Below are 22,336 nucleotides of genomic sequence, written 5' to 3'. Positions count from 1 at the left end.
CACCGAAAATTGGTTTGAACGAGATCTAGTAAGTAGTTTTTTTTTATACGTCATAAATCGCCTAAATACGGAACCCTTCATGGGCGAGTCCGACTCGCACTTGGCCGCTTTTTTATGATTAGGTAACTTCCTACTACCACTACCTATTGTTAGGTAGGATCTACAGAACCAAGCAAACGTACGGCCAGTAAGTATAAACGGTAAACTATAGCCTGTCAAGAAAAAGGCCCGAAATTAAAATTTTCTATGAGATTTGCGCCAATTTTTTTTTAAATTTGGTGCTTTATTCTACTGACAGAAATGGCTTAACAGACTATATTATTATATCGGCGACCTTATTTGCATGCCATTTGCTTGCACAATAAAAAATGTAGTGATAATCTTACCATCGCTGTCCGCGACCGCCATAGTTATAATCATGTTCGCGCCATCAGTCCTCGCGGTACCATTAATCGAGGTAAGGTCTCCTCCCACGACCTCCCAGTGGAGAACCGAGATCTCTTCCGTCTCGAAGTCGTACGTGTAGCGAGCGCCAACGCACGTGCCGGCATCGGAGACGTGAGGGTTGGGGTATTGTTCGATGAGGTACCAGTCGCCAGTGTACTGGAGGGAGATAAGATATGAGTATAATAGAGAAGGTGCACTTTCTACACCTTTTTCCAAAGCCTGAGGAAATTTATCTTACATTAAAAATCTATTTAGTCAGGATTTAAACAAGCTCACAAAATAAATACGGCAGATTAAAAAAAAGGCAAATGTCCAGGCGGCCTAGCCAACGTGACGATCGCTTGCGCTTCGCTATCGAATCGCTTTGTGTCTCTCTATTAGTCTCTATCACTCTTCCATATTAGTGTGACAGTGACCGTTGCGTTTCGATCGCTACGAAGCGTAAGCGATTTGCATGTTCTCTTCGCGGCCAGTTCTGCTCCACCACAGGCTCCACCGATGGGGTAAGTATAAAGTACATTAATAGGTATACCTACGCTGCAAGGGGCACTTTGATGGCGAAATGATCGTTCACCGTTGTTACGTAGGTGGCATACTCGGTTAAGTGGTTCAAATAAGTAATATTATTTTGAGCATCTTTAGCTCTGGTTACTCCGCAGCCAGGAAATGCAGTAAATACTAAAAAATCTTACCGCAGGCACGTCAAAGTCCGGAACAGTTGGTATGTCGTCATCACACTGTCCGCGAAGTATGACCTTTTCGCCCGACGCTTCAGGATAATGGAAACAAGCGTCGTCAGACTGATCAACCGTCAGGTAGAATTGCGGGTATAGCACTTGGTTGGCTTCAATTATAGGCGCCATCGCGGTTTCTGCTGCTTCTGTCAGTTCTTGCTGCTTGCTGTGTTTAGCGCTCCATACTGTAAGAATGTTTTTTTTAAATATAGGAGGCAAACGAGCAGACGGATCACCTGATGGTATGCGATTACCGCCGCCCATGGACACCCGCAACACCAGAAGGTAGGTATTATGATACGGAAACAGCCCGTCCTTTGGAAAATTCAATGTAGTTACAATGCCAACCATATGTAGCTTAAGGTAAGCAGAAAATTAAAAACATACCTCGCCTGTATTCTCCATCGTCATTATTGGAACAGGAGTACAACAGCGAATACGTCTCGTAATCCGTTGCCAAAACAACCAATTCTGAAAAGAATTTAAGATGATAATAATAATAAAATAGTAGTCTCTTTCTCCTATCTCACGATCTGTTGTTGTATTATGCGTGGCGTGGTCTCCTCTGTGATCTGACCGATGAGGCCGAATACTTTGGTATCACACCACTATTTTGGGTGCATGTTTACTAGGAGCTGTAATCACTTGACCAATTCCTTCAAATTACCTTCGACTTGTCCATTGCTCAGGGTCCTGGTTAGGACGCCATTGCTGCTAGCTACGACAGTTCCGGTGGTGATCTGTCCCGTGAGGTCGAACACACTGGTATCGACCACTTGAATGGTGTTGCCGACGCTGGTGTATTGAGAGCTGGTACAATCGCCAGGGTTACCGTCCGTGGGGAACCGCTCAATCTCGTGCCACCAGCCCGCGTACTGTGAATTAAGTTTAGAGACTGATGAATACACACGACTTGATGAAAGCAGTAGATTAAAAGAAGAAGCTGTTGTTGTGTTGTAAATGAAAACTTGAATGAAAAGAATCTCTTACCCGAGACACATCGAATCCTTCTACACCGGAGACACTTTCACATTGTCCCCTAAAGTGCAGTGCAGCGTTTTCATTCAGTTCGGGCACGTAGAAGCAGTCCTCGTCACTTTGGCTGGTCGGTACGTAGTAATCTTCTAAGAGACCTCTTGTGTTCCTGATGACGTCATCGATAATGTTGTTGCTTGCGTCGCTGAGCGTCTGCTCTCTGCTGAGCTTCCAGCTGTATACTGTTGTTCAGGAATATTTATAAATGTTTAAATCTCACTATTAAAAATACCAGTAAAATTTTCTTAGTCTTAAAGTTAAGTCCGGTACAGCACTAAGTTATAGTTACTAAAAAATAACGATTGAGTAATCAAGTTTTCTTTCAAATTACCTTCACTGTCGCCATTGTCTAAGTCCCTGCAGCTGTAGACGAGGGCGAAACTTGTGTAGTCGGTTTCGAGAACATAGTAGTTACTTTCCACGACCACTGAAAACCAGAAAGGCAGCGTTATACAAGTTTTTGTTTTATTTAGGCGATAAGTATAATAATATGTTGGCTACTTGAAACCGTGGTAAATGCAGCACAATGTATTTCATGTCATTTCTGTTTACGCTCTGGGGGCCGATTTTTGAAATTTGACCGCTCGATTTCGTGTATTTCGTTCAGTAATATCTCCACTACTAGGCATATAAATTCTACTAATAGAATTGAAAACGAGTGGTCAATACCACTCCATTCCAAATTTCTATCACTCGTATTTCAAAAATTAGCATTTCGCCGTTTTCCACCGATTTTCGAGTGACGAAGTCGAGCGATCGAAATTCAAAAATCGGCCCCGGCCTGACAAAAACCGAGAAATGTCGAATCATAAGCCTTAGATGTCATATATTTTCTAGATTGCTTAAGAGTTAAAATTTTGCTTAAACTTACCTCCATCACCAAGAACGAATGTGACCCACAAAAGACCGCTTCCATCAGTGCTGTGTAGCACTGCCGTTCCCTCCCTGGTCTCCAGGGTCTGGTTGTAGACGATTGTGTTCCTCACATCTACTGGGGCATCACCTTGCCCAGGGCTGTAGTGCGCTCGGGAGCATTCACCAACTTGATCCCTTTGCGGGTATTTGGATACTTCGAACCATCTTCCGAGGTACTGTTGTGAAAGTAATTGAAGTTAATTAATTGCCTATTTACCTCCGAGCGTTGTGAGAGTGTTGACCGTTGAAAACTGTTGTTAAAACATTGAAAATAGGCACAAAATCCTTCTTTAAAACGTCAAAGTCACACTTAATGCTAGCTGAAACAGGGTGGCAACAAAACAATGTTAGCTGATGAATAAAACGGAAATTCTTTCAGAATTCAGCTTCTATTTAGTTTATGTAAGTACTTACAGCATTCACTTCAAAGTCGGCTTTGGCCTGAATCCTTTCATCGCAAGGACCTGGTAACACGATAGCTGAAGGTGGTTCGTCAAAGACTGGATAGTGGAAGCAGCCATCATTGCTCTGATCAGTGAGTTCGTAGTAATTCTCGTGAAGGTCCACGTTTCTATTGACCACTTCATCTATGGCGTCGTTGGCTGATTGAGAGAGACCAGATCTGGAGCGACTCATTTTCCAACTGTAAACTGTAAAAAAAATGTTTAAACGTTGGATTCGTTGAGTTCGTTCGATTCGTTCTTTTCGGTATCGTCTTGGGTCGTCCCATTCGTTTTTCGTCAAGTTCTTAAATTAGTCCTATTCTGCTTTCGTCACTCATTCTACATTGAAAGCCACCGACGATTGTGACGAATGTAGAATGAGTGACGAAAGCAGAATAGGACTAATTTAAGAACTTGACGATAAACGAATGGGACGACCCAAGATGCTTCTTTTCTAACTTGGCTACAACCCTATATTATGGTTTATGGTCTTAGGCTTACGGCAAAACGAAACGGCGTATCTTATTACACATAGCTAGCTAAAAAGATACGCTGTTTTGCCATAACAACAGTACAGTGCATTGTCTCCTTCTTTCAGTTTGTGTATTTTCCAAAAATTCAATTTACAGTTTTCATACTCGTACTACTACAAAATCTACTGAATAGTAGTCATATTTGTTTTGTATCTCAAAGACCCACAACCCATGAACAAGTATTAACATACTAAGTATAAGTAAGTAGTAGTAGTAGTATAAGTATTAACATCTAACGATGTCGAATGTTTAAGAACCTAAGTCAGTGTTGTTATATTTTACACTAGCGACCCGCCCCGGCTTCGCACGGGTAAACAAATTATATATTTATAAACCTTCTTCTTGAATCACTCTATTACAAAAAACCGCATCAAAATCCGTTGTGTAGTTTTAAAAATCTAAGCATACAGACAGACAGACAGACAGCGGGAAGCGATTTTGTTTTATACTATGTAGTGAACTGATTCGCTTAAGATGTCGCTAATTAGGTGCTCTCTATTATGTTCAGCAATTAAAGTTCATAAATTACATAAAATTTAACTTACTTTGTTTGCTAGTGTCGTCTATATCCACACAACTAAATAGCAACGCGTATTCCGTGTAGTCGGTGTCCAAGACGTAAAGCGTCACTTCAACGGAGACTGAAAATTGAACATGGCAAAAACGTTGTATTAGACAGGGTATCATTGTTCTATAGAAAATCTCTACTAGAGATACAACTTCATGATATTGGCTACAAGTAATACAATGCAAAAAAAAGTATTTTGTCATCTAACAGCAACTTACCTCCTTCATCATTCTGTAATGTAGCAGTAATAATACCACTTCCATCGCTAGCTACAACCGCTGGTCCGGACACCGTGGTCAACCTTTCATTATACACTATGGTCTGAGTCCATACGAAGGAGTTCTGGTTGACGACAAACTCGTTGGTGGCGCATTCACCGGTTTGATAGTCAGATGGGAAGCGTGCTGTTTCGTGCCATGTGCCAGCAAACTGGAATTTCAATAAAGGTTTTATTATACGCTTCATACTGCTTTAACTTTCATCTTTAAGCTTTCTAATCGATTCATGAAAAGGTTATTAGAGGCCTAGTCAACCTAATCCCTAACACAAAAGATAATGATGTCGGATTTTCCAGGTGCATTTAAGTATACAGAATGCACGGCTACGTACGGGCTACCGACTGAGAATTCAGCAGAAGATATATGAGAAGCTGACTGCAAATCTTTACTGGAAAGGAAGGTAGTCTAAAATGAAGGATCCTCACCAAATTGAGATTAAAGTTTTGTACAACATTTTGTGCCTCGCACTGTCCGTTCAGCAATACCGGTCCCCCGAAGTTGTCAGGGTAATAGAAGCACTCTTCTTCAGTGTGGCCTCGCGGGTTGTAGTACTGGTCGGCTAGCACCTGCACGTTGTCTATTACAGCGTTAATGGCAGTCTGGGCAGCCGGTGTTAGTTCTTGTGAGCGGCTGAGTTTCCAACTGGATACTGTGAACAGATTTTGCTTTTAGCTAAACGTATTATTTTAAGAAAAATACTTTACAAAAGAACCGACTTCACTACACAGTTCAAAATTACATAGTGTTACTTTTAAAATAGGTACTGAAATAGTATATTAGGCATCTATATTTCAGTCTTCGAGTAATCGTTGAATTTACATTAAAAATAATATCGGAGGTACTGGGATTTTTAAATCGGTTAAAAGTGTCCACCTTTCGATCAAACAAAAGTCCACAATTCTAACTGAAAATATGTAAACCTTGGGTACCTATTAAGTATAAGGTTAGTACCCTATGTAGGTATGTGAAAAATGATCAAATGATTACCATTTCTGTATTCATCATTTATTTGACTGCACGAGTAGACGAGAGCGTAGCTGTCGTAGTCAGTATCCAAAACCCAATATGGTGCGTCCACTGTCACTGGAACGAACATTTTGACATTGGTTACTAAGTGGTTTTCTTACATGGATAGTGTTTTACATTAATTTTGAATATAGACAGAACCTCAGCAAATACAATTTGTATTAAATAGTTACGTTGCGTATGGAATCATAACAAGACCGGTTTTTTTTTGTTAACATACATGAAAGGAGAATTATTAAGTTATTTAATTACAATCAGCATCAGCAATGGAGAAAGTGACGATCGATTTTGAAGTCCGTCGTGTGCCGCGGGTTTAAAATTACTAGTTGACTTCAGTGTTGTTCACCAATATACGCCCGTCATCCGTGTATCCATCCGATCGCACAATACTTGAGAGCATCTCTCACTGGCGGACCAATGGCCAATGTACTGTCGTACTTACAGTCAGTACCAGGTACAGGGAAGGTGACGATGAACTTCGCGAGACCGTCGTCGGCCGCGGGCACAGCTGTAGCGTTCATGTTATCCAGAAGTTGCTCGACGACTTGCGTGTTATACACAAGCACGCCATCGCCTGTACGGGTGTAGGTGGCGGTGGCACACGTGCCGTCTTGGAACGCCTGAGGGTAGCTCTCGATGTCGTACCAGAGGCCCATATACTGTGGAATAATTGAGCGTATAAGGGAAGATTAAGTAAAATCAAATTGAAATATTTTTAAGAAAATTGTTTATACTGCTAAGTCCTCTTAAATGTGCATATTTGAATATCCATACGTAAAATAAATATTACAAGATAATGTAAAAGCAATTCGACGACGATAGGAATACATAAACACTTAAATACAAAGAAAACATTCATAAGTTTCATAAACTCAGGAAGAAATATTTGTGATGAACCCACAAATAAATATTACCCATATCTGGATTTGAACCCGAGACCTCCTGCTTCGTAGCGCTAAGGGTTTCGATGGAATTTCTGGAATAGCTTAAATAGACGAAAAAGAAATTTCAAAAAAACAAAGGAAAAGCAGCCTATGATGTACAAATTGTCCATGACAAAGATAAGCTTTCAAAAATACCCTCTCTATGTCGAAGTTTTCAACAACCCTGACGCTGTCATCACACTCGCCACGGAACGTCACTGGGTTGCCGTCAGGCACCGGGAAGTAGAAGCAACCGGCGGCCGAGTGGTCCATCGTCGAGTAGTAGCGGTCGGCGAGAACGTTCACGGAGCCGACGATGTTCTCGATCGCGGCCACGGCGGCGTCGGTCAGGCTGGTGTATCGACTGAGTTTCCAACTCCATACTGCAATATATTTCAAGTTATAAAAGAAAATCAATGGGCTATTATTGAATATTTATTGTAAGAAAAGTCGCTTTCAAAATTACCTCGTCTTTGATCGCTGTTCAGGTTGACGCAACTGTAAACCAACGCGTATGACTCATAGTCTGTATCCAAAATCCAGTACTCCACGGGTTCCGGTGCTGAAAAAGTGACAATATTGGTTAAAATGTTTAAAAAGCAAGTTCAGGAGGATGACATATCTTTTTTCACTAATTTTCGGTACAAAATAATAGTATTTTATGCAACCGTAAAGATAAGATAAATATAAAAGATAGTTTATTCAAGTAGGCATAATTACAATGCGCTTATGAACGTCAAATAAAGCTAGGTAGACCGGCTCCAACCCTACACCTCTGCCCCGAGAAGATTTAAATCCCCCCTCAATTGGAGGAGGGTATCCCAATATGGGACCGGCAACAAACTCGGCGGGACACATCTTTAAAAAAAAAAAATTACATCTTATAATTAACATGCATTACGAGAAAATAAGGAAAAAGAAATACAATTTAAATTACTATAGAATTCATGCAATTATACACATAAGGTGTAATAGAAATTGGATTTAAAAATATATACATATGTACATGGAGCCGTTGTATAAGAAGGGTCATAAAAGGCGAGTGTGGGGGGTAGGTATGTCCGCATGCGGCACATTGCACAACGGATATTTGTACAAATAAATTAATATTTACCTCCAGGGAAGGTCACAAGTAGCTTTCCAGAGCCGTCAACGGTAGCTAGCACAGCAGAACCGGTGATAGTGTCCAAGGCCTCGTCGATGACTTGCGTGTTGTAAACTAAGACGGAGCCATCGCTCTGAATGGTGTACGTAGCGTCATTGCAGGTACCATCTTGGAATTCTGAAGCATAGCTCTCGATGAGGCGCCAGCGACCTTCATACTATAATAATAAATTATACTTATAGCAACCATAAAAGATTGAGTTAGAAGATGACTTTTGTGTTGATGTCACCTGTCATGTAAAATCGAGTCATTCGTTTGGGACCATTATTCCACTATTTTGCTGGGCAAGGAGGAGCGGGATGCGGGATATAGGTATAGCTTTTGTTTTTCATATACATTGTTCATATGTTGGAAGAAATACAATTTTCATTTCTATACAGATAATTTTCATAGGCATCGCAAAACGCAACACTGGCTGGGTTTCACTAGGTACCTATACAAAAATATAATATATTTTTGACAGTGTCAGTTTGGTTTAAAATCTCATAAGAATAAATGAATTGCATATGAATTGTATATACATTATTTCTGATATTTATAACATATTAAACATGTTCGGTTGCATTTTGCCTAAAGTAATAAGTTTGCTTATCCTAAGTACCTAAGTGCAATGTGTGTGTGGTGTTAGTGCAGTGTGGCGCAGTGTGTTGCAGTGGCATAAGTTGAGTGACCATCAAGCTTAAAGGAAGTGGCAGAAGGTGAACACAAAGGTCTTCATATTGAAATTTTTAAACTAAAAAGAACTTACCCTCGTCGGAACGAAATTCTGAACGACTTGAATATTAGGGTCACATTGTCCAACGAAGACGACAGGGTCCTCTGGGGCCAGCACGGGCAGGTAGAAGCAGGAATAATCGCTTTGGCTGGTCAATTCGTAGTAGCGCTCGTCTAGGACTTCAATGCCCGACATGGCCGCGCTAACGGCGTTTTCTGCTGCTTCTGACATTTCCTTAGTGCGGCTTAATTTCCAACTGTATACTGAAAATTATAATAATTGTATATTGTATACATATTATATTATTTTATGGAATTTAAAACTCGAAGAAAAATCTAACGTTACGAACTCTGAACTCTAGAACTGTCATAAGGCCAAGTAGAGGTCTTATGACAGTTCTGAAATTGATTCACGAGACATTAATGATATTAGACTGGTAGAGATGCCGTGTAGTGCGATTAAGTCCGCCTTGGGTAACTGTAAGTATATTTCTATTGTGCATTAAAGTTTAAATAAATAAATATGTTATACCTTCTCTATAGTTGGAATCGATGTTCTTGCAGCTATACGCTAGAGCATAGTTATCGTAGTCTGTTGCCAAAATCCAATAAGGAATCTCGATATCTGAAAACAATGCGATGTATATATTGATTATGTCCCTTTTGTACTTATAGTTTTAAAACCATCATTCATTATAAATTTACTCAAGTATTTATCAGTGGAAGAACGTTCATTTAATTCTTAAGTAAATAAAGACTTTGAACATCTACACAATCTAATTTGAATTTCAATCAAGATATAGCAAAAAGGGACAGAAATAAATTACTTACTGTTGCCATCAGATGTAAGAGTAATAGTGAATTTAGCGCTGTTGTCAGTAGACGTCCTTACTACGGTCGCGTTAGTCTCATCCAGATCTAGACCAATGACTTGAGTTGTGTACAGACTGAAAGAATCTGCAGTCGTAGTCGTGAACTCGTAGTTGATACAATGACCCTCCGATTCTTCTTTGGGGTAGGCGGCTGTTTCGTGCCATAGTCCTGAGAACTGTCAAAAAGTACGATCAGACGTCAAACATTTTTCAAATTTTACAGATCGGAGTGCCTAATTAGACTTGTAAGTACCTCAATAGTTCGAATTTGCTACATCGCTCCAAACTGATTGCCGATTATCCCGAAAAAACCGACTATCTATCTTAGGTATCTCTGAAAGCCTCTTAAAAACAAACTCGAGGTTCATACTCACTCGATCCAAATTAAATTCCGGCTCCGCTTGGATACTCTCATCGCACTGTCCCGGGAACACCACACGCTTGCCTGTCTCCGGTTCGGGGTAGTAGAAGCACCCATCATCAGTGTGGTCTCTTGTCACGAAATATTCCTGGCTGAGTACTTGGACGCTGTCTAATACTGCGCTGATTGCAGTTTCTGATGCCGCTGATAAGGTCTTCTGTCTGCTGAGCTTCCAACTTGATACTGAGAGAAACAAATACAAATATGGCCGTCAAAATATCACTTATTTTGTAGGTACACAAACCATTTTTCCGCTAAAGGTGTTATTTAGTTTAATTTAAATTTTCTTTTGCATATTTTTTACTTGTAATTATTTTAGTTCTTACCTGCGCGAGAGTCGGAACCGAGGTTGATACATGCGTAGACTAATGCATAATTATCATAATCCGTATCCAGCACCCAGTATGGAGAGGTAATATAAGCTGCAAAAGAGAAACCAATATAATTTCCGCAGATTTTCCTTGTGTATATTGCATAATTCTGATTTATTTTAATTTTTTTATATTTATATTTTTGACATTATTTCTCGAAAAGTAGGAATGACGTAGGTTCGGGTGTTCATCAGTTAGCCACTAGTATACAAATAGCTAAGCTAATATCTGGCTAACGCGACGTTGCCGCTTGGTGCAATCAAGGGCATTCGATACGATATTCATAATCCGTATCCAACACCCAGTACGGAGAGGTAATAGAAACTGTAAAAGAGAAATCAATAAACATCAGCAGAACAGTGAATAAGTAGGTATTGATATTTGTTTTCTTCTTTTGCTGTTGTATTGTCTTACTTCATTTTGATTTATTTTATTATATGCAACTAACTGTAATGTATTCACGTCTTTTAGTTAGGAAAATACAACTTGAAAAGAAAAACAATTTAATTATTAATCTTATACTCACAGTCAGTTCCAGCGATAGGGAAAGTCACAAGCAACTTAGCTAACCCATCGTCGTTGTCGAGCACAGCGCTTCCATAGATGTAGTCCAAAGTTTCATTAACGACTTGAGTGTTGTATACCTCCACGACACCGTTAAGCCTGTAGGTGGCAGATGCGCAGGTTCCATCTTGAAACTCTTGAGGATAGCTCTCGATATCGTACCACAGACCCATGTACTAAAAGATAATAAGCAACAATGGTGGTAAGCGATCACTAATGTTCACTAGGTATTTGAATATTGCACGTTAATTCTCAATTCTGAGGGTCAACATGTATCTAGATGTACATGTACTAGATAGGTAGTTTAACCAGATTTATATTCACCATACGACAACTCAGAAGTCAAGATTAGTTTGCAAGAAGATTTTAGATTAGTAATTTTCTTTACAGAAGTTATCTTAATCCTTTCAGATACTGCTTACCTATAGTATATTCACTCCTCAAACATTAAACAACATATTTATATTGCCTGATATTTAACATTATATTGCCTGATATCGAGGTAATATATTATAGTTTTAAATATTTTTGATGTGCCTGCTGTGCTGTGCCTTATGACTTACCCTATCAACATTGAAATTAGTCACAACAGGGATGCTCTCATTGCACTGGCCCCTGAACTCGACGGGGTTGCCATCGGCGTAGGGGTAGTAGAAACAGCCGGCGTCAGTGTTATCCACCTCTTGGTAGTAGCGGTTGTTCAGGACGTCGACGCTATCGATTATCTGGTTAATGCTAGTCACAGCTGCCTCCGTTAGTTCTGTGGTGCGACTCATCTTCCAACTCCATACTGGAATTATTATAAATATCATTAAGTGCGATCTGTTTAACGAATAAAATCAAGAATTAGGAGTATTTAAACTTTGTTGGTATCCAGAATGTTATGTTATATGTATTCACTGATCAACGTCACTCAGAAGTGAACTATGAAACGTCCTATACAATCAATTTAGCGATTGCTTTAACGGTGACAGACAGTTTGGTGCATCCGACCCTTAGTCAGATAGGAGTAATTGATTCACTCCTCTATACATAACATATTTTTTTTTAAATGACTGTTAGCCTAATAAACTACATCTAGATTTATATTTTCAATTTGAATATTACCTCGTCTTTGATCGCTATTCAGATTGACGCAACTGTAGACCAACGCGTATGACTCATAGTCAGTGTCCAAAATCCAGTACTCGACGGGTTCAGGCGCTGAAAGCATAGCACAATTTGTTTTTTTTTTTATGTTAGTTCAGGTGAAGGAGCGATTTTTTCATTTTACCTAATACTATGCCTAAACTCTATGTATAGTTCGAATTCCTTGTCCACAACTAGAAATATAATAATATAATTTAGAGTCATAATATCTTATATTTGAATATAGGTAGGTAAAAACTATAGGTGAAATACAACTGTTAAGCTTTTCTTCTCCAGGGATTTAAATCCGCGTAGCTTGTCGCAATTAGGTACATCCAGTGTCTATGGTAGGCAGCCCTCACATATATATAAATAAAATTTGTGTTTACCTCCAGGGAAGGTCACAAGTAGCTTTCCAGAGCCGTCAGCAGTGGCTAGCACAGCTGAACCGGTGATAGTGTCCAGAGCCTCGTTGATGACTTGCGTGTTGTAAACTAAGACGGAGCCATCGTTCTGAACGGTGTACGTGGCGTCGTTACAGGTGCCAGTTTGGAATTCTGAAGCGTAGCTCGCGATGAGGCGCCAGCGACCTTCGTACTGTAAAAATAAAATGTACCTATGGATATCAGAGAAGACATTCAATTGAAATCGAATGAAAATTGAGTCCTTTCTTTGGGACCCATGGAAATTTGTTGTGTTTTGGTGTCGGTGCAGGATGCTGCAGTGGCATAAGTTGAGTGACCTTAAAATTATTTATATTTTTACATAAGCTATTATTTTCTAAGAAACTGGCCCGATTACTTTCACGTAAAAACAAAGTTTTTTATAGTTGAAACCTTTTAATTAAAAACAAATTACCCTCGTCGGATCGAAATTCTGAACGACTTGAATATTAGGGTCGCATTGTCCAACGAAGATGACAGGGTCCTCTGGGGCCAGCACAGGCAGGTAGAAGCAGGAATAATCGCTTTGGCTGGTCAATTCGTAGTAGCGCTCATCTAAGACTTGAATGCCCGACATGGCCGCGCTGACGGCGTTTTCTGATGCTTCTGACATTTCCTTAGTGCGACTTAATTTCCAACTGTATACTGAAAATTATAATAATTGTATATTTTATTTCTAAATGCGGAGACAGGATTCTAATTTAAAACTCGAAGAAAAATCTAACGTTAGGAACTCTGAACTCTAAAACTGTCATAAGGCCAAGTAGAGGCCTTATGACAGTTCTGAAATTATACTTATTGATATTAGACTGGTAGAGATGCCGTGTAGTGCGATTAAGTCCGCCTTTTGTAACTGTAAGTATATTTTTACTGTGCATTAAAGTTTAATTAATAAATATGTTATACCTTCTCTATAGTTAGAATCGATGTTCTTGCAGCTATACGTTAGAGCATAGTTGTCGTAGTCAGTTGCCAAAATCCAATAAGGAATCTCGATATCTGAAAACAATGCGATGTATATATTGATTATGTCCCTTTTGTACTTATAGTTTTAAAACCATCATTCATTATAAATTTACTCAAGTATTTATCAGTGGAAGAACGTTCATTTAATTCTTAAGTAAATAAAGACTTTGAACATCTACACAATCTAATTTGAATTTCAATCAAGATATAGCAAAAAGGGACAGAAATAAATTACTTACTGTTGCCATCAGATGTAAGAGTAATAGTGAATTTAGCGCTGTTGTCAGTAGACGTCCTTACTACGGTCGCGTTAGTCTCATCCAGATCTAGACCAATGACTTGAGTTGTGTACAGACTGAAAGAATCTGCAGTCGTAGTCGTGAACTCGTAGTTGATACAATGACCCTCCGATTCTTCTTTGGGGTAGGCGGCTGTTTCGTGCCATAGTCCTGAGAACTGTCAAAAAGTACGATCAGACGTCAAACATTTTTCAAATTTTACAGATCGGAGTGCCTAATTAGACTTGTACGTACTTCAATAGTTCGAATTTGCTACATCGCTCCAAACTGATTGCCGATTATCCCGAAAAAACCGACTATCTAACTTAGGTATCTCTGAAAGCCTCTTAAAAACAAACTCGAGGTTCATACTCACTCGATCCAAATTAAATTCCGGCTCCGCTTGGATACTCTCATCGCACTGTCCCGGGAACACCACACGCTTGCCTGTCTCCGGTTCGGGGTAGTAGAAGCACCCATCATCAGTGTGGTCTCTTGTCACGAAATATTCCTGGCTGAGTACTTGGACGCTGTCTAATACTGCGCTGATTGCAGTTTCTGATGCCGCTGATAAGGTCTTCTGTCTGCTGAGCTTCCAACTTGATACTGAGAGAAAAAAATACAAATATGGCCGTCAAAATATCACTTATTTTGTAGGTACACAAACCATTTTTCCGCTAAAGGTGTTATTTAGTTTAATTTAAATTTTCTTTTGCATATTTTTTACTTGTAATTATTTTAGTTCTTACCTGCGCGAGAGTCGGAACCGAGGTTGATACATGCGTAGACTAATGCATAATTATCATAATCCGTATCCAGCACCCAGTATGGAGAGGTAATATAAGCTGCAAAAGAGAAACCAATATAATTTCCGCAGATTTTCCTTGTGTATATTGCATAATTCTGATTTATTTTAATTTTTTTATATTTATATTTTTGACATTATTTCTCGAAAAGTAGGAATGACGTAGGTTCGGGTGTTCATCAGTTAGCCACTAGTATACAAATAGCTAAGCTAATATCTGGCTAACGCGATGTTGCCGCTTGGTGCAACCAAGGGCATTCGATACGATATTCATAATCCGTATCCAACACCCAGTACGGAGAGGTAATAGAAACTGTAAAAGAGAAATCAATAAACATCAGCAGAACAGTGAATAAGTAGGTATTGATATTTGTTTTCTTCTTTTGCTGTTGTATGGTCTTACTTAATTTTGATTTATTTTATTATATACAACTACCTGTAATTTATTCACGTCTTTTAGTTAGGAAAATACAACTTGAAAAGAAAAACAATTTAATTATTAATCTTATACTCACAGTCAGTTCCAGCGATAGGGAAAGTCACAAGCAACTTAGCTAACCCATCGTCGTTGTCGGGCACAGCGCTTCCATAGATGTAGTCCAAAGTTTCATTAACGACTTGAGTGTTGTATACCTCCACGACGCCATTAAGCGTGTAGGTGGCGGTTGCGCAGGTTCTGTCTTGGAACTCTTGAGGATAGCTCTCGATATCGTACCACAGACCCATGTACTAAAAGATAATAAGCAACAATGGTGGTAATTAAGCGATCACTAATGTTTACCAGGTATTTAAATATTGCACGTAACTTCTCAATTCTGAGGGTCAACATGTATCTTAGTTTTGCCAGATTTAATATTTACCATATGAAAACTCAGAAGTCAAGATTAGTTTGCAAGAAGATTTTAGATTACCTAGTATTTTTTATTACAGAAGTGATTTTAATCCTTTCAGATACTGCTTACCTATAGTATTTTCACTTCTCAAACATCAAAATGGAAAAAGTTACGCTCCCGGCAGGCTTCCGTAGCTCAATTGGTTAAGAGCATTATATTATTATACCATGGTTAAGAGCAACACACGGATTGTGCCGATTGTGGAGGATGCGGGTTCAAGTCCTGCCGGAAGCGTAACTTTTTCCATTTTTTCCTTTAATATATAATTTGGAATATCGCTCGCAGACGTATCAGCTAGTTAAAAAATTGATCATACAACATATTATATTGCTTGACATTTAAAATTATATTACCTGATATCGAGGTAATATATTACAGTTTTAAATATTTTTGATGTGCCTGCTGTGCTGTGCCTTATGACTTACCCTATCAACATTGAAATTAGTCACAACAGGGATGCTCTCATTGCACTGGCCCCTGAACTCGACGGGGTTGCCATCGGCGTAGGGGTAGTAGAAACAGCCGGCGTCAGTGTTATCCACCTCTTGGTAGTAGCGGTTGTTCAGGACGTCGACGCTATCGATTATCTGGTTAATGCTAGTCACAGCTGCCTCCGTTAGTTCTGTGGTGCGACTCATCTTCCAACTCCATACTAGAATTTACATTTAAGCATATTGTAGAATTTGTAGGTTCTTTTCACGATGAAAAAATAGTCAAAATTATGGAAACTAACTTATATGTTTAAAGAGGGCGGTACATAGGGACGGTACAAAGGGACGTGCGGAGAGTGCAACATCTAGCTCATATCGACTGGTTTTAAAATTTGCTCTAGTGCGGTAAACTATCAAGGCCGCTTCCGCGCACCCAGCCTTCCCCGTGCGTCCCCTAGCTTTGACAATACGTAAAAACTGGCATTTAAAAACTTTAATCTAATTGCGTCGCGCACACATATCTATTTTAGGAATAAAATCAAGAAATTTAAACTGGTCTCCAGAATGTAATTCGGTTACAGACTATATATTTACAATTTGAAGAATTAAGAGCCAACAGGAGTGGTCATTTCTCCATACAAACGTACTCGACTGTTTCCTCCGTGGGTTTTGAAGCTAGAGCAATGATTTTTTCAACACAGATTAATATTGTCAATATCTGTGTCGGACCGTTTTGCTTTTTTTGATATTTTTGTTTTTTAAGGCGCTAGAGCCCTTCATAAATGGCCAAAATGGCCTAATTGACTATGCCGCAATGAGAGGCGCGCTATTCAAAACTGATATCAATTAGCCAAAAAAGCAAAACGGTCCGACACAGATAATGTCATAATCATTTAGATTTCCAAATTTGGTTACGATTGGTTAAGTTTTGGAGGAGGAAACAGTCGAGTACGAAACCTCGATTTTTGAGATTTTTACGCAGGATTTTTCGCCTTGTCCTTATCGCACTAGTTTTAGGAGCCGCTTCCGTTAGCGAGACGGGTATATTTACCTAAAATATTTAAATCTCAGCTCCTGTTGGCTCTTAAGCTAATGAAATGACATCCAAATCTGACAGGAATGATTAATTCACTCCTCTCTAGGTACGTAACTAAATCTTCTATGATGTGCGATTGCGGGAAACTTTATAAGTTCCTTCTTCACATACTATATCATATTGTGTTGATGTGCGCATCTCTGTCCATAATGTAGGGACGAAGACTTTCGTTAGGGAGACAACTTAAGTACTATAAATTCTTATAGAATTTCGGGAACATGAACATAAATGGTGGTCCTTGTAAATAATATACGAATTTGTTCTTACCTCGTCTCCATTCACTGTCTATATTTTCACAGGCGTACATAATTGCAAATGAGGTGTAGTCTGTATCAAGTACCCAATATTCAATCGGGTCAGCTAAAATCAAGCACACAGTTAGTAGATTAAAATTATTCAATTCGTGGTAAGTCTCAACGACGATGTTGAACTGTGAACTCGATGTATTTATAAAAACAGGAGGGAAACTGCTCAACACCGGGACGTGTGGCAAGAAAGAGGGAGGTGTTTCCCCGGCGGTGGTATACTACTTGAGGTTAGCAACTAACAAAACAATACACTCTTTTTGTTTGGGCAGTCGTGTAAAAAGAAACACTTTAGATTATTATAAATAAATGACATAAGTCGTTTTTAAATATCTTGTTGCTCACTCACCATCAGGATAAGTAACTAAGAATTTCCCTTCATTGCCAATTGCCACTAGATTAGCGTACCCTTGGCTGGTGTCCAGTCGTTCGTTGATGACCTGAGTGTGGACTACACGCAGATATTCTCCGTCAACTGTGTATGTCGTATCGTCACATGTTCCGGTTGAGGAGTCGACCGGGTAGCTGTCTATTAGACGCCAGCGGCCGGCGAACTAGAAAACAATGTTTCATTTGTAAATAAATATCTTGAAATTTGTATTCTTATTACAAAAAACAAAACTCCATAAAATATCTCAAAAAAATAATACAGTTAAAAAAAATTCATCGTTTCGATGTTATCGATGGTAAAATTAAACCTTTTACTGACATCTACTCTTTTATAAGACAAAGTAAATGATTTTTTTTATTCATATATCAAAATACATATATAGATTCTTCTCGTGAACGTAATAAATGTCGAATTAAATACTATATTTAATTTATAATCTTAGAACATTACCATATCAGCGTTAAAGTTTTGTACAACAGGAATGTTAGCCTGACACTGTCCAACGATCACAACAGGCTCGCCAGGCTCCAGGTCAGGCAGGTAGAAGCAGGCTGGATCTGATTGGTCCACGCCTTCATAATAGTCGTTGCCAAGCACGTCAATGTTGGATATAGCTTCATCGATGATTGTGCTAGCCGATGAAGAGAGCTCCTTTATTCGGCTAAGCTTCCAGCTCCATACTGCAATATACATGTTTGTTTAGAGATAAACGATATAATACAGTATATTTACATGTCAAAGTATACGATTAAGATTATCAAAATCTTTTTCCTCACTTTCAAGTCAGTATTATGAAGACACCGAGCTTCGTTTTCTATGTATAAAATGTACAACGTATAAAAATGACGTCTATTCCACTAAATATGCTTGAACAAGGAAGACAAATAAATTCCTCGACTGTAAATTCTTTCAAAATAGACTGTTCTTTTAAACAACATTGGTGACAAATAAGTATACAGCCCGCTTGATGATAAGCGATTACCTAAGCCTATGAACGACTGAAACTCTAATTTCGAGAGTAGTTTTCCTACGTCCAGTTAAAATCACATTTAGGTATGCAAATTAAATATTTATTGTTTAATACAGACACTGAGAATCTAAGCAATAGTTGCAATGAATGCCCGAAATCCAGAAACCCATGTACAAAAAAAAGAATGGTGCTAAATTAACTTACTTCCTCTATAATCGCTATTAATGTTCACACAGCTGTAAGCCAATGCATGGCCAGTGTAATCAGTGTTCAGGATCCAATAAGGAATTTCAATAACTGAAAAGTTATAATTGAAACAATTAAATATATGATAATTTATAAAAATCATGAAAAAAAAACAATTCACTTACCCTGACCATCTGAGACTATAGTTATTACCAATCTGGCACTTCCATCATTAGAAGTAAAAGCTACATTCCCTGAGGAAATTGCCAGGAACTGGTCAATAATTTGTGAAGACTGAAGATTTAACGTTGTGCCCGTGCCTTGCGTGAAATCATGGCTGATGCACTCTCCGGTTTGTTCGATCTTCGGATAACTTTCAATCTCGTGCCAAACTCCTTGGAACTGTTAAGAAAATATAAAGTCCATAATGAGATGCCGGTATCGTTAAATTGATATCAAAGAGGATAATGAGGCACATCACAAGTGCGAGTCCCTTAATGGGTTAATGACATCCAAAAGCACGTGATCGCCGACAGGATGTCATAGAAAGTATAGGAGGAAGCCTATTTATGTATATTAAGATAAAATTAGAGGGTGTCTGATCATTATATTTTAACAGTAACAAAATTACTATTGTCAATATATTCCGAGAGCTTGGCAAGCGCCTCAGGGGGAAGGGGAATGGCTCCCGTTCTGAGTCATGGCTTGTCCAACAGGTCTCCATCGCCATATAGCGAGGTAACGCTGCTAGTGTGATGGGGACCTTTGGACCCGGCATGGCTCAGAACCGGTTTTAGTTTTTTAAGTTTTGTACATATTATACTGTAAGTATCTATTTAATCCATTTTCCTGAATTAAAATTTTACTTTAACTGTCAATGTATTTTTTAAAACTTAATGCGAATGTGCACTAACGTATTGATAACATATTTTATTCAATCCTAAGTAACAATCGTAGCTCTACATCGTAGTCGAATGTGTCTAAATTAAAATATATCTAAAACAAACAAAGGCACCTCCGTATGTACCATCCTTTTTTTGATACCTAGACTTTAAACTTATAAAATAATGTAAAAAATCGTTCTTCAGGTTTAACCAAACTTTGAAATGATAACGTTATTTGTGTGTTAATGTTTGTGGGATCTGAAAAGAGTTAATAGATTAAAATGCAAGACCTGACCGAAACCTAACCATCGCTTTCGGCTGGAAACCGCCGGACAGAAGCAGCGGTTCGTCACAAATGAGTTACGAGCGGTCGGGTTGAGCTGGAGCTAGGCCAGAAAGGTCGCTCAAGATAGGAAGGCGTGGCGCGAGCTTGTGAAGGCCCTTTGCACCTCTGGGGTGCCATAAGTCCGGATTCATCCTGAGGGTCGTGAAGTTGGAATCTCGACACACTGTGAATTTTAATTCCTATGTGGTGAGCGTTCCGACTGACGTAGCGACCTTCACCAAGGAGGAGTTTTGACCGAAGACTGTCAAGTTCCAGCGGTTCCGCGGCCGGCTCCCTGACACTGCGGCGTTACGAACTACATCGCAGCCATAATAATTTTGTGTGTTTAGTTTTAAGATATATTTTATAATAATGTGTATGCTAGTTTTAAGCTATTTATCTATGGGCCAATAGTTGCCTGAAAATAAAGTTTTTCATTAATTAATTCTTTTATATAGGACAACAACAAGAACAACATACGTACAGCGTACAAATTAAAGTTAGGAACAGCAGCGATTCCGTCATCGCATTGTCCCGGGAAGACCACAGGAACGCCAAGCTCGGGTACGGGATAGTAGAAGCATCCATCGGCGCTTTGATCTCTCGTTTGGTAATAACGATCGTCCAAAACAGTTATTGAAGCAATTACTGTATTGATCGCTGTATTGGCCTCGGCTGATAGCTCTTTGGATCGGCTGAGCTTCCAACTCCATACTGAAAATAGGTGATAAAAGAATTGACTACCTATTTAAACGAGAACACTTTACTAATCCACTAGCGACCCGCCCCGGCTTCGCACGGGTTAAAAAAATCATAAAATAAACCTTCCTTTTGAATCACTCTATCTATTTAAAAAACCGCATCAAAATCTGTTACGTAGTTATAAAGATCTAAGCATACATAGGGACAGACAGACAGCGGGAAGCGTCTTTTTTTTGTACTATGTAGTGATATAAATTAATTATGGTCAGGCATCAGTAGTCGGGCACGAGCCATGTGTCACGTGGGCTTTTGCTCACACACGGAGGCCAATTCCGATTTACCAATTTATTATGGTTTTGATCTTGTTATGATACGACTCTGACACAACTTTCAGCGTATCCCACACGCATCAATAAGCGCAAGCGATATGAACCTACACTTTAATATGTAAATTTACACTTGGATTGCCTTAAAACAATGAAATTCGGTAAAAAGTTAAAAACGCAGTTACCTCCTCTTGTGTCGGGGTCAATGTTGTAGCAAGTATAAACTATAGCGTAGTTGTCATAGTCGGTATCCAACACCCAGTAGTCAGTTGAAGTTGTCACTGAAAGTAAATCCGTAATCAGTAATGAATTAATGATTCAATTTTTTTATTAAACATGGTACATTGGTCACACATATTCCTAAAATAAAACTACATGTTTTGTCACAAATATTTGCAAATTGCCTTTCCTAGTTGTACAACATGTAAGGCCTGAGTGGACGCTCGAAGCGGAGCGTTCGGCGGGGCGTGCAGCGTGGCGTCGGGCTCCCACGTGTTTGAGCAGCGTGTACTAAGGCCGCTCCTATACGTTTGCATTTGTTTAACATGCACGCCGTCGCCCCGCCCCGCTGCACGCCCAACTCGAGCGTCCACTCAGGCCTTACACCTAAGAAGCGCTTGTTCGTTACATGTTTTAATGGGTATACAAATATTTCAGTTATCAAGATTTGCAAGACACATTCGAAAATTTGTTCTGTTTCATCATTGTTAATTTTTTTTGCACGAATGGACTTGAACTTGTTAGTTCTTTTTTCGGCAGATAGTACTCCATTGCCATTACATTAAAAACCGTAGTTTTTTAAATTATTAAACGCAGATATTTCATGTTATCTGAGCACCAATCTGAATCATTGATTTATTTGTAAATTAGATTAAATAATATTAACTTTACCATGATATAACAGTGTACCTTGTTGTACTATCGTAATTCGCAATCTCATCATAACATATAACATCTAATATAGATTAGACATAACTAATAGTTTTATATACAGATAACATATCTAGATTCCGCGTTCATATCGAACTCATAATCACTTGTCAGTTACCTACATCAACACACTTTTTAGAGGCCGATTTGATAAAATATATTTTCAAGGGCCAAAATATTTCAACGGCCTCCTAGCCTAGTCTGTAGTGACTGCATACCAAGCTGGACGACCTGGGTTCAAATCCCAGTAATGGTATTCATTTGTGTG

At 39.0% G+C, this 22,336-nt stretch overlaps 1 protein-coding gene and 1 non-coding gene across 2 annotated transcripts in view; one reads left to right on the top strand and one right to left on the bottom strand.

Moving 5' to 3' along the window:
* LOC134656060 (uncharacterized) overlaps positions 1-22,336 on the bottom strand; it is a 49,939-nt gene that overhangs the window by 1,758 nt on the left and 25,845 nt on the right. Inside the window, exons 32-70 of the mRNA XM_063511578.1 lie at positions 21,324-21,419; positions 20,595-20,824; positions 19,087-19,303; positions 18,920-19,012; positions 18,196-18,425; positions 17,704-17,908; positions 17,317-17,409; positions 15,948-16,174; positions 15,145-15,358; positions 14,574-14,669; positions 14,201-14,430; positions 13,786-14,002; positions 13,487-13,579; positions 12,996-13,225; positions 12,527-12,734; positions 12,117-12,212; positions 11,573-11,799; positions 10,972-11,185; positions 10,401-10,496; positions 10,028-10,257; positions 9,613-9,829; positions 9,314-9,406; positions 8,816-9,045; positions 8,017-8,224; positions 7,369-7,464; positions 7,059-7,285; positions 6,422-6,638; positions 5,941-6,036; positions 5,379-5,602; positions 4,894-5,104; positions 4,653-4,748; positions 3,546-3,781; positions 3,088-3,307; positions 2,548-2,643; positions 2,172-2,398; positions 1,849-2,056; positions 1,569-1,652; positions 1,140-1,366; positions 387-603 (exon numbers count right to left, since the gene is read on the bottom strand). Of these exons, the coding sequence (XP_063367648.1) occupies positions 387-603; positions 1,140-1,366; positions 1,569-1,652; positions 1,849-2,056; positions 2,172-2,398; positions 2,548-2,643; positions 3,088-3,307; positions 3,546-3,781; positions 4,653-4,748; positions 4,894-5,104; positions 5,379-5,602; positions 5,941-6,036; positions 6,422-6,638; positions 7,059-7,285; positions 7,369-7,464; positions 8,017-8,224; positions 8,816-9,045; positions 9,314-9,406; positions 9,613-9,829; positions 10,028-10,257; positions 10,401-10,496; positions 10,972-11,185; positions 11,573-11,799; positions 12,117-12,212; positions 12,527-12,734; positions 12,996-13,225; positions 13,487-13,579; positions 13,786-14,002; positions 14,201-14,430; positions 14,574-14,669; positions 15,145-15,358; positions 15,948-16,174; positions 17,317-17,409; positions 17,704-17,908; positions 18,196-18,425; positions 18,920-19,012; positions 19,087-19,303; positions 20,595-20,824; positions 21,324-21,419 (6,972 nt within the window). The remainder of the gene's footprint in view (positions 1-386; positions 604-1,139; positions 1,367-1,568; positions 1,653-1,848; positions 2,057-2,171; positions 2,399-2,547; positions 2,644-3,087; positions 3,308-3,545; positions 3,782-4,652; positions 4,749-4,893; positions 5,105-5,378; positions 5,603-5,940; positions 6,037-6,421; positions 6,639-7,058; positions 7,286-7,368; positions 7,465-8,016; positions 8,225-8,815; positions 9,046-9,313; positions 9,407-9,612; positions 9,830-10,027; positions 10,258-10,400; positions 10,497-10,971; positions 11,186-11,572; positions 11,800-12,116; positions 12,213-12,526; positions 12,735-12,995; positions 13,226-13,486; positions 13,580-13,785; positions 14,003-14,200; positions 14,431-14,573; positions 14,670-15,144; positions 15,359-15,947; positions 16,175-17,316; positions 17,410-17,703; positions 17,909-18,195; positions 18,426-18,919; positions 19,013-19,086; positions 19,304-20,594; positions 20,825-21,323; positions 21,420-22,336) is intronic.
* Positions 15,647-15,756, top strand: Trnan-auu (transfer RNA asparagine (anticodon AUU)). The gene is made up of 2 exons: positions 15,647-15,685; positions 15,721-15,756. It is a non-coding gene; the product is annotated as a tRNA-Asn (tRNA).

Source organism: Cydia amplana, chromosome 17, assembly GCF_948474715.1.
Source record: "Cydia amplana chromosome 17, ilCydAmpl1.1, whole genome shotgun sequence".
Lineage (NCBI taxonomy): Eukaryota > Metazoa > Arthropoda > Insecta > Lepidoptera > Tortricidae > Cydia > Cydia amplana.
This window is presented reverse-complemented; position numbering and strand designations above follow the sequence as displayed.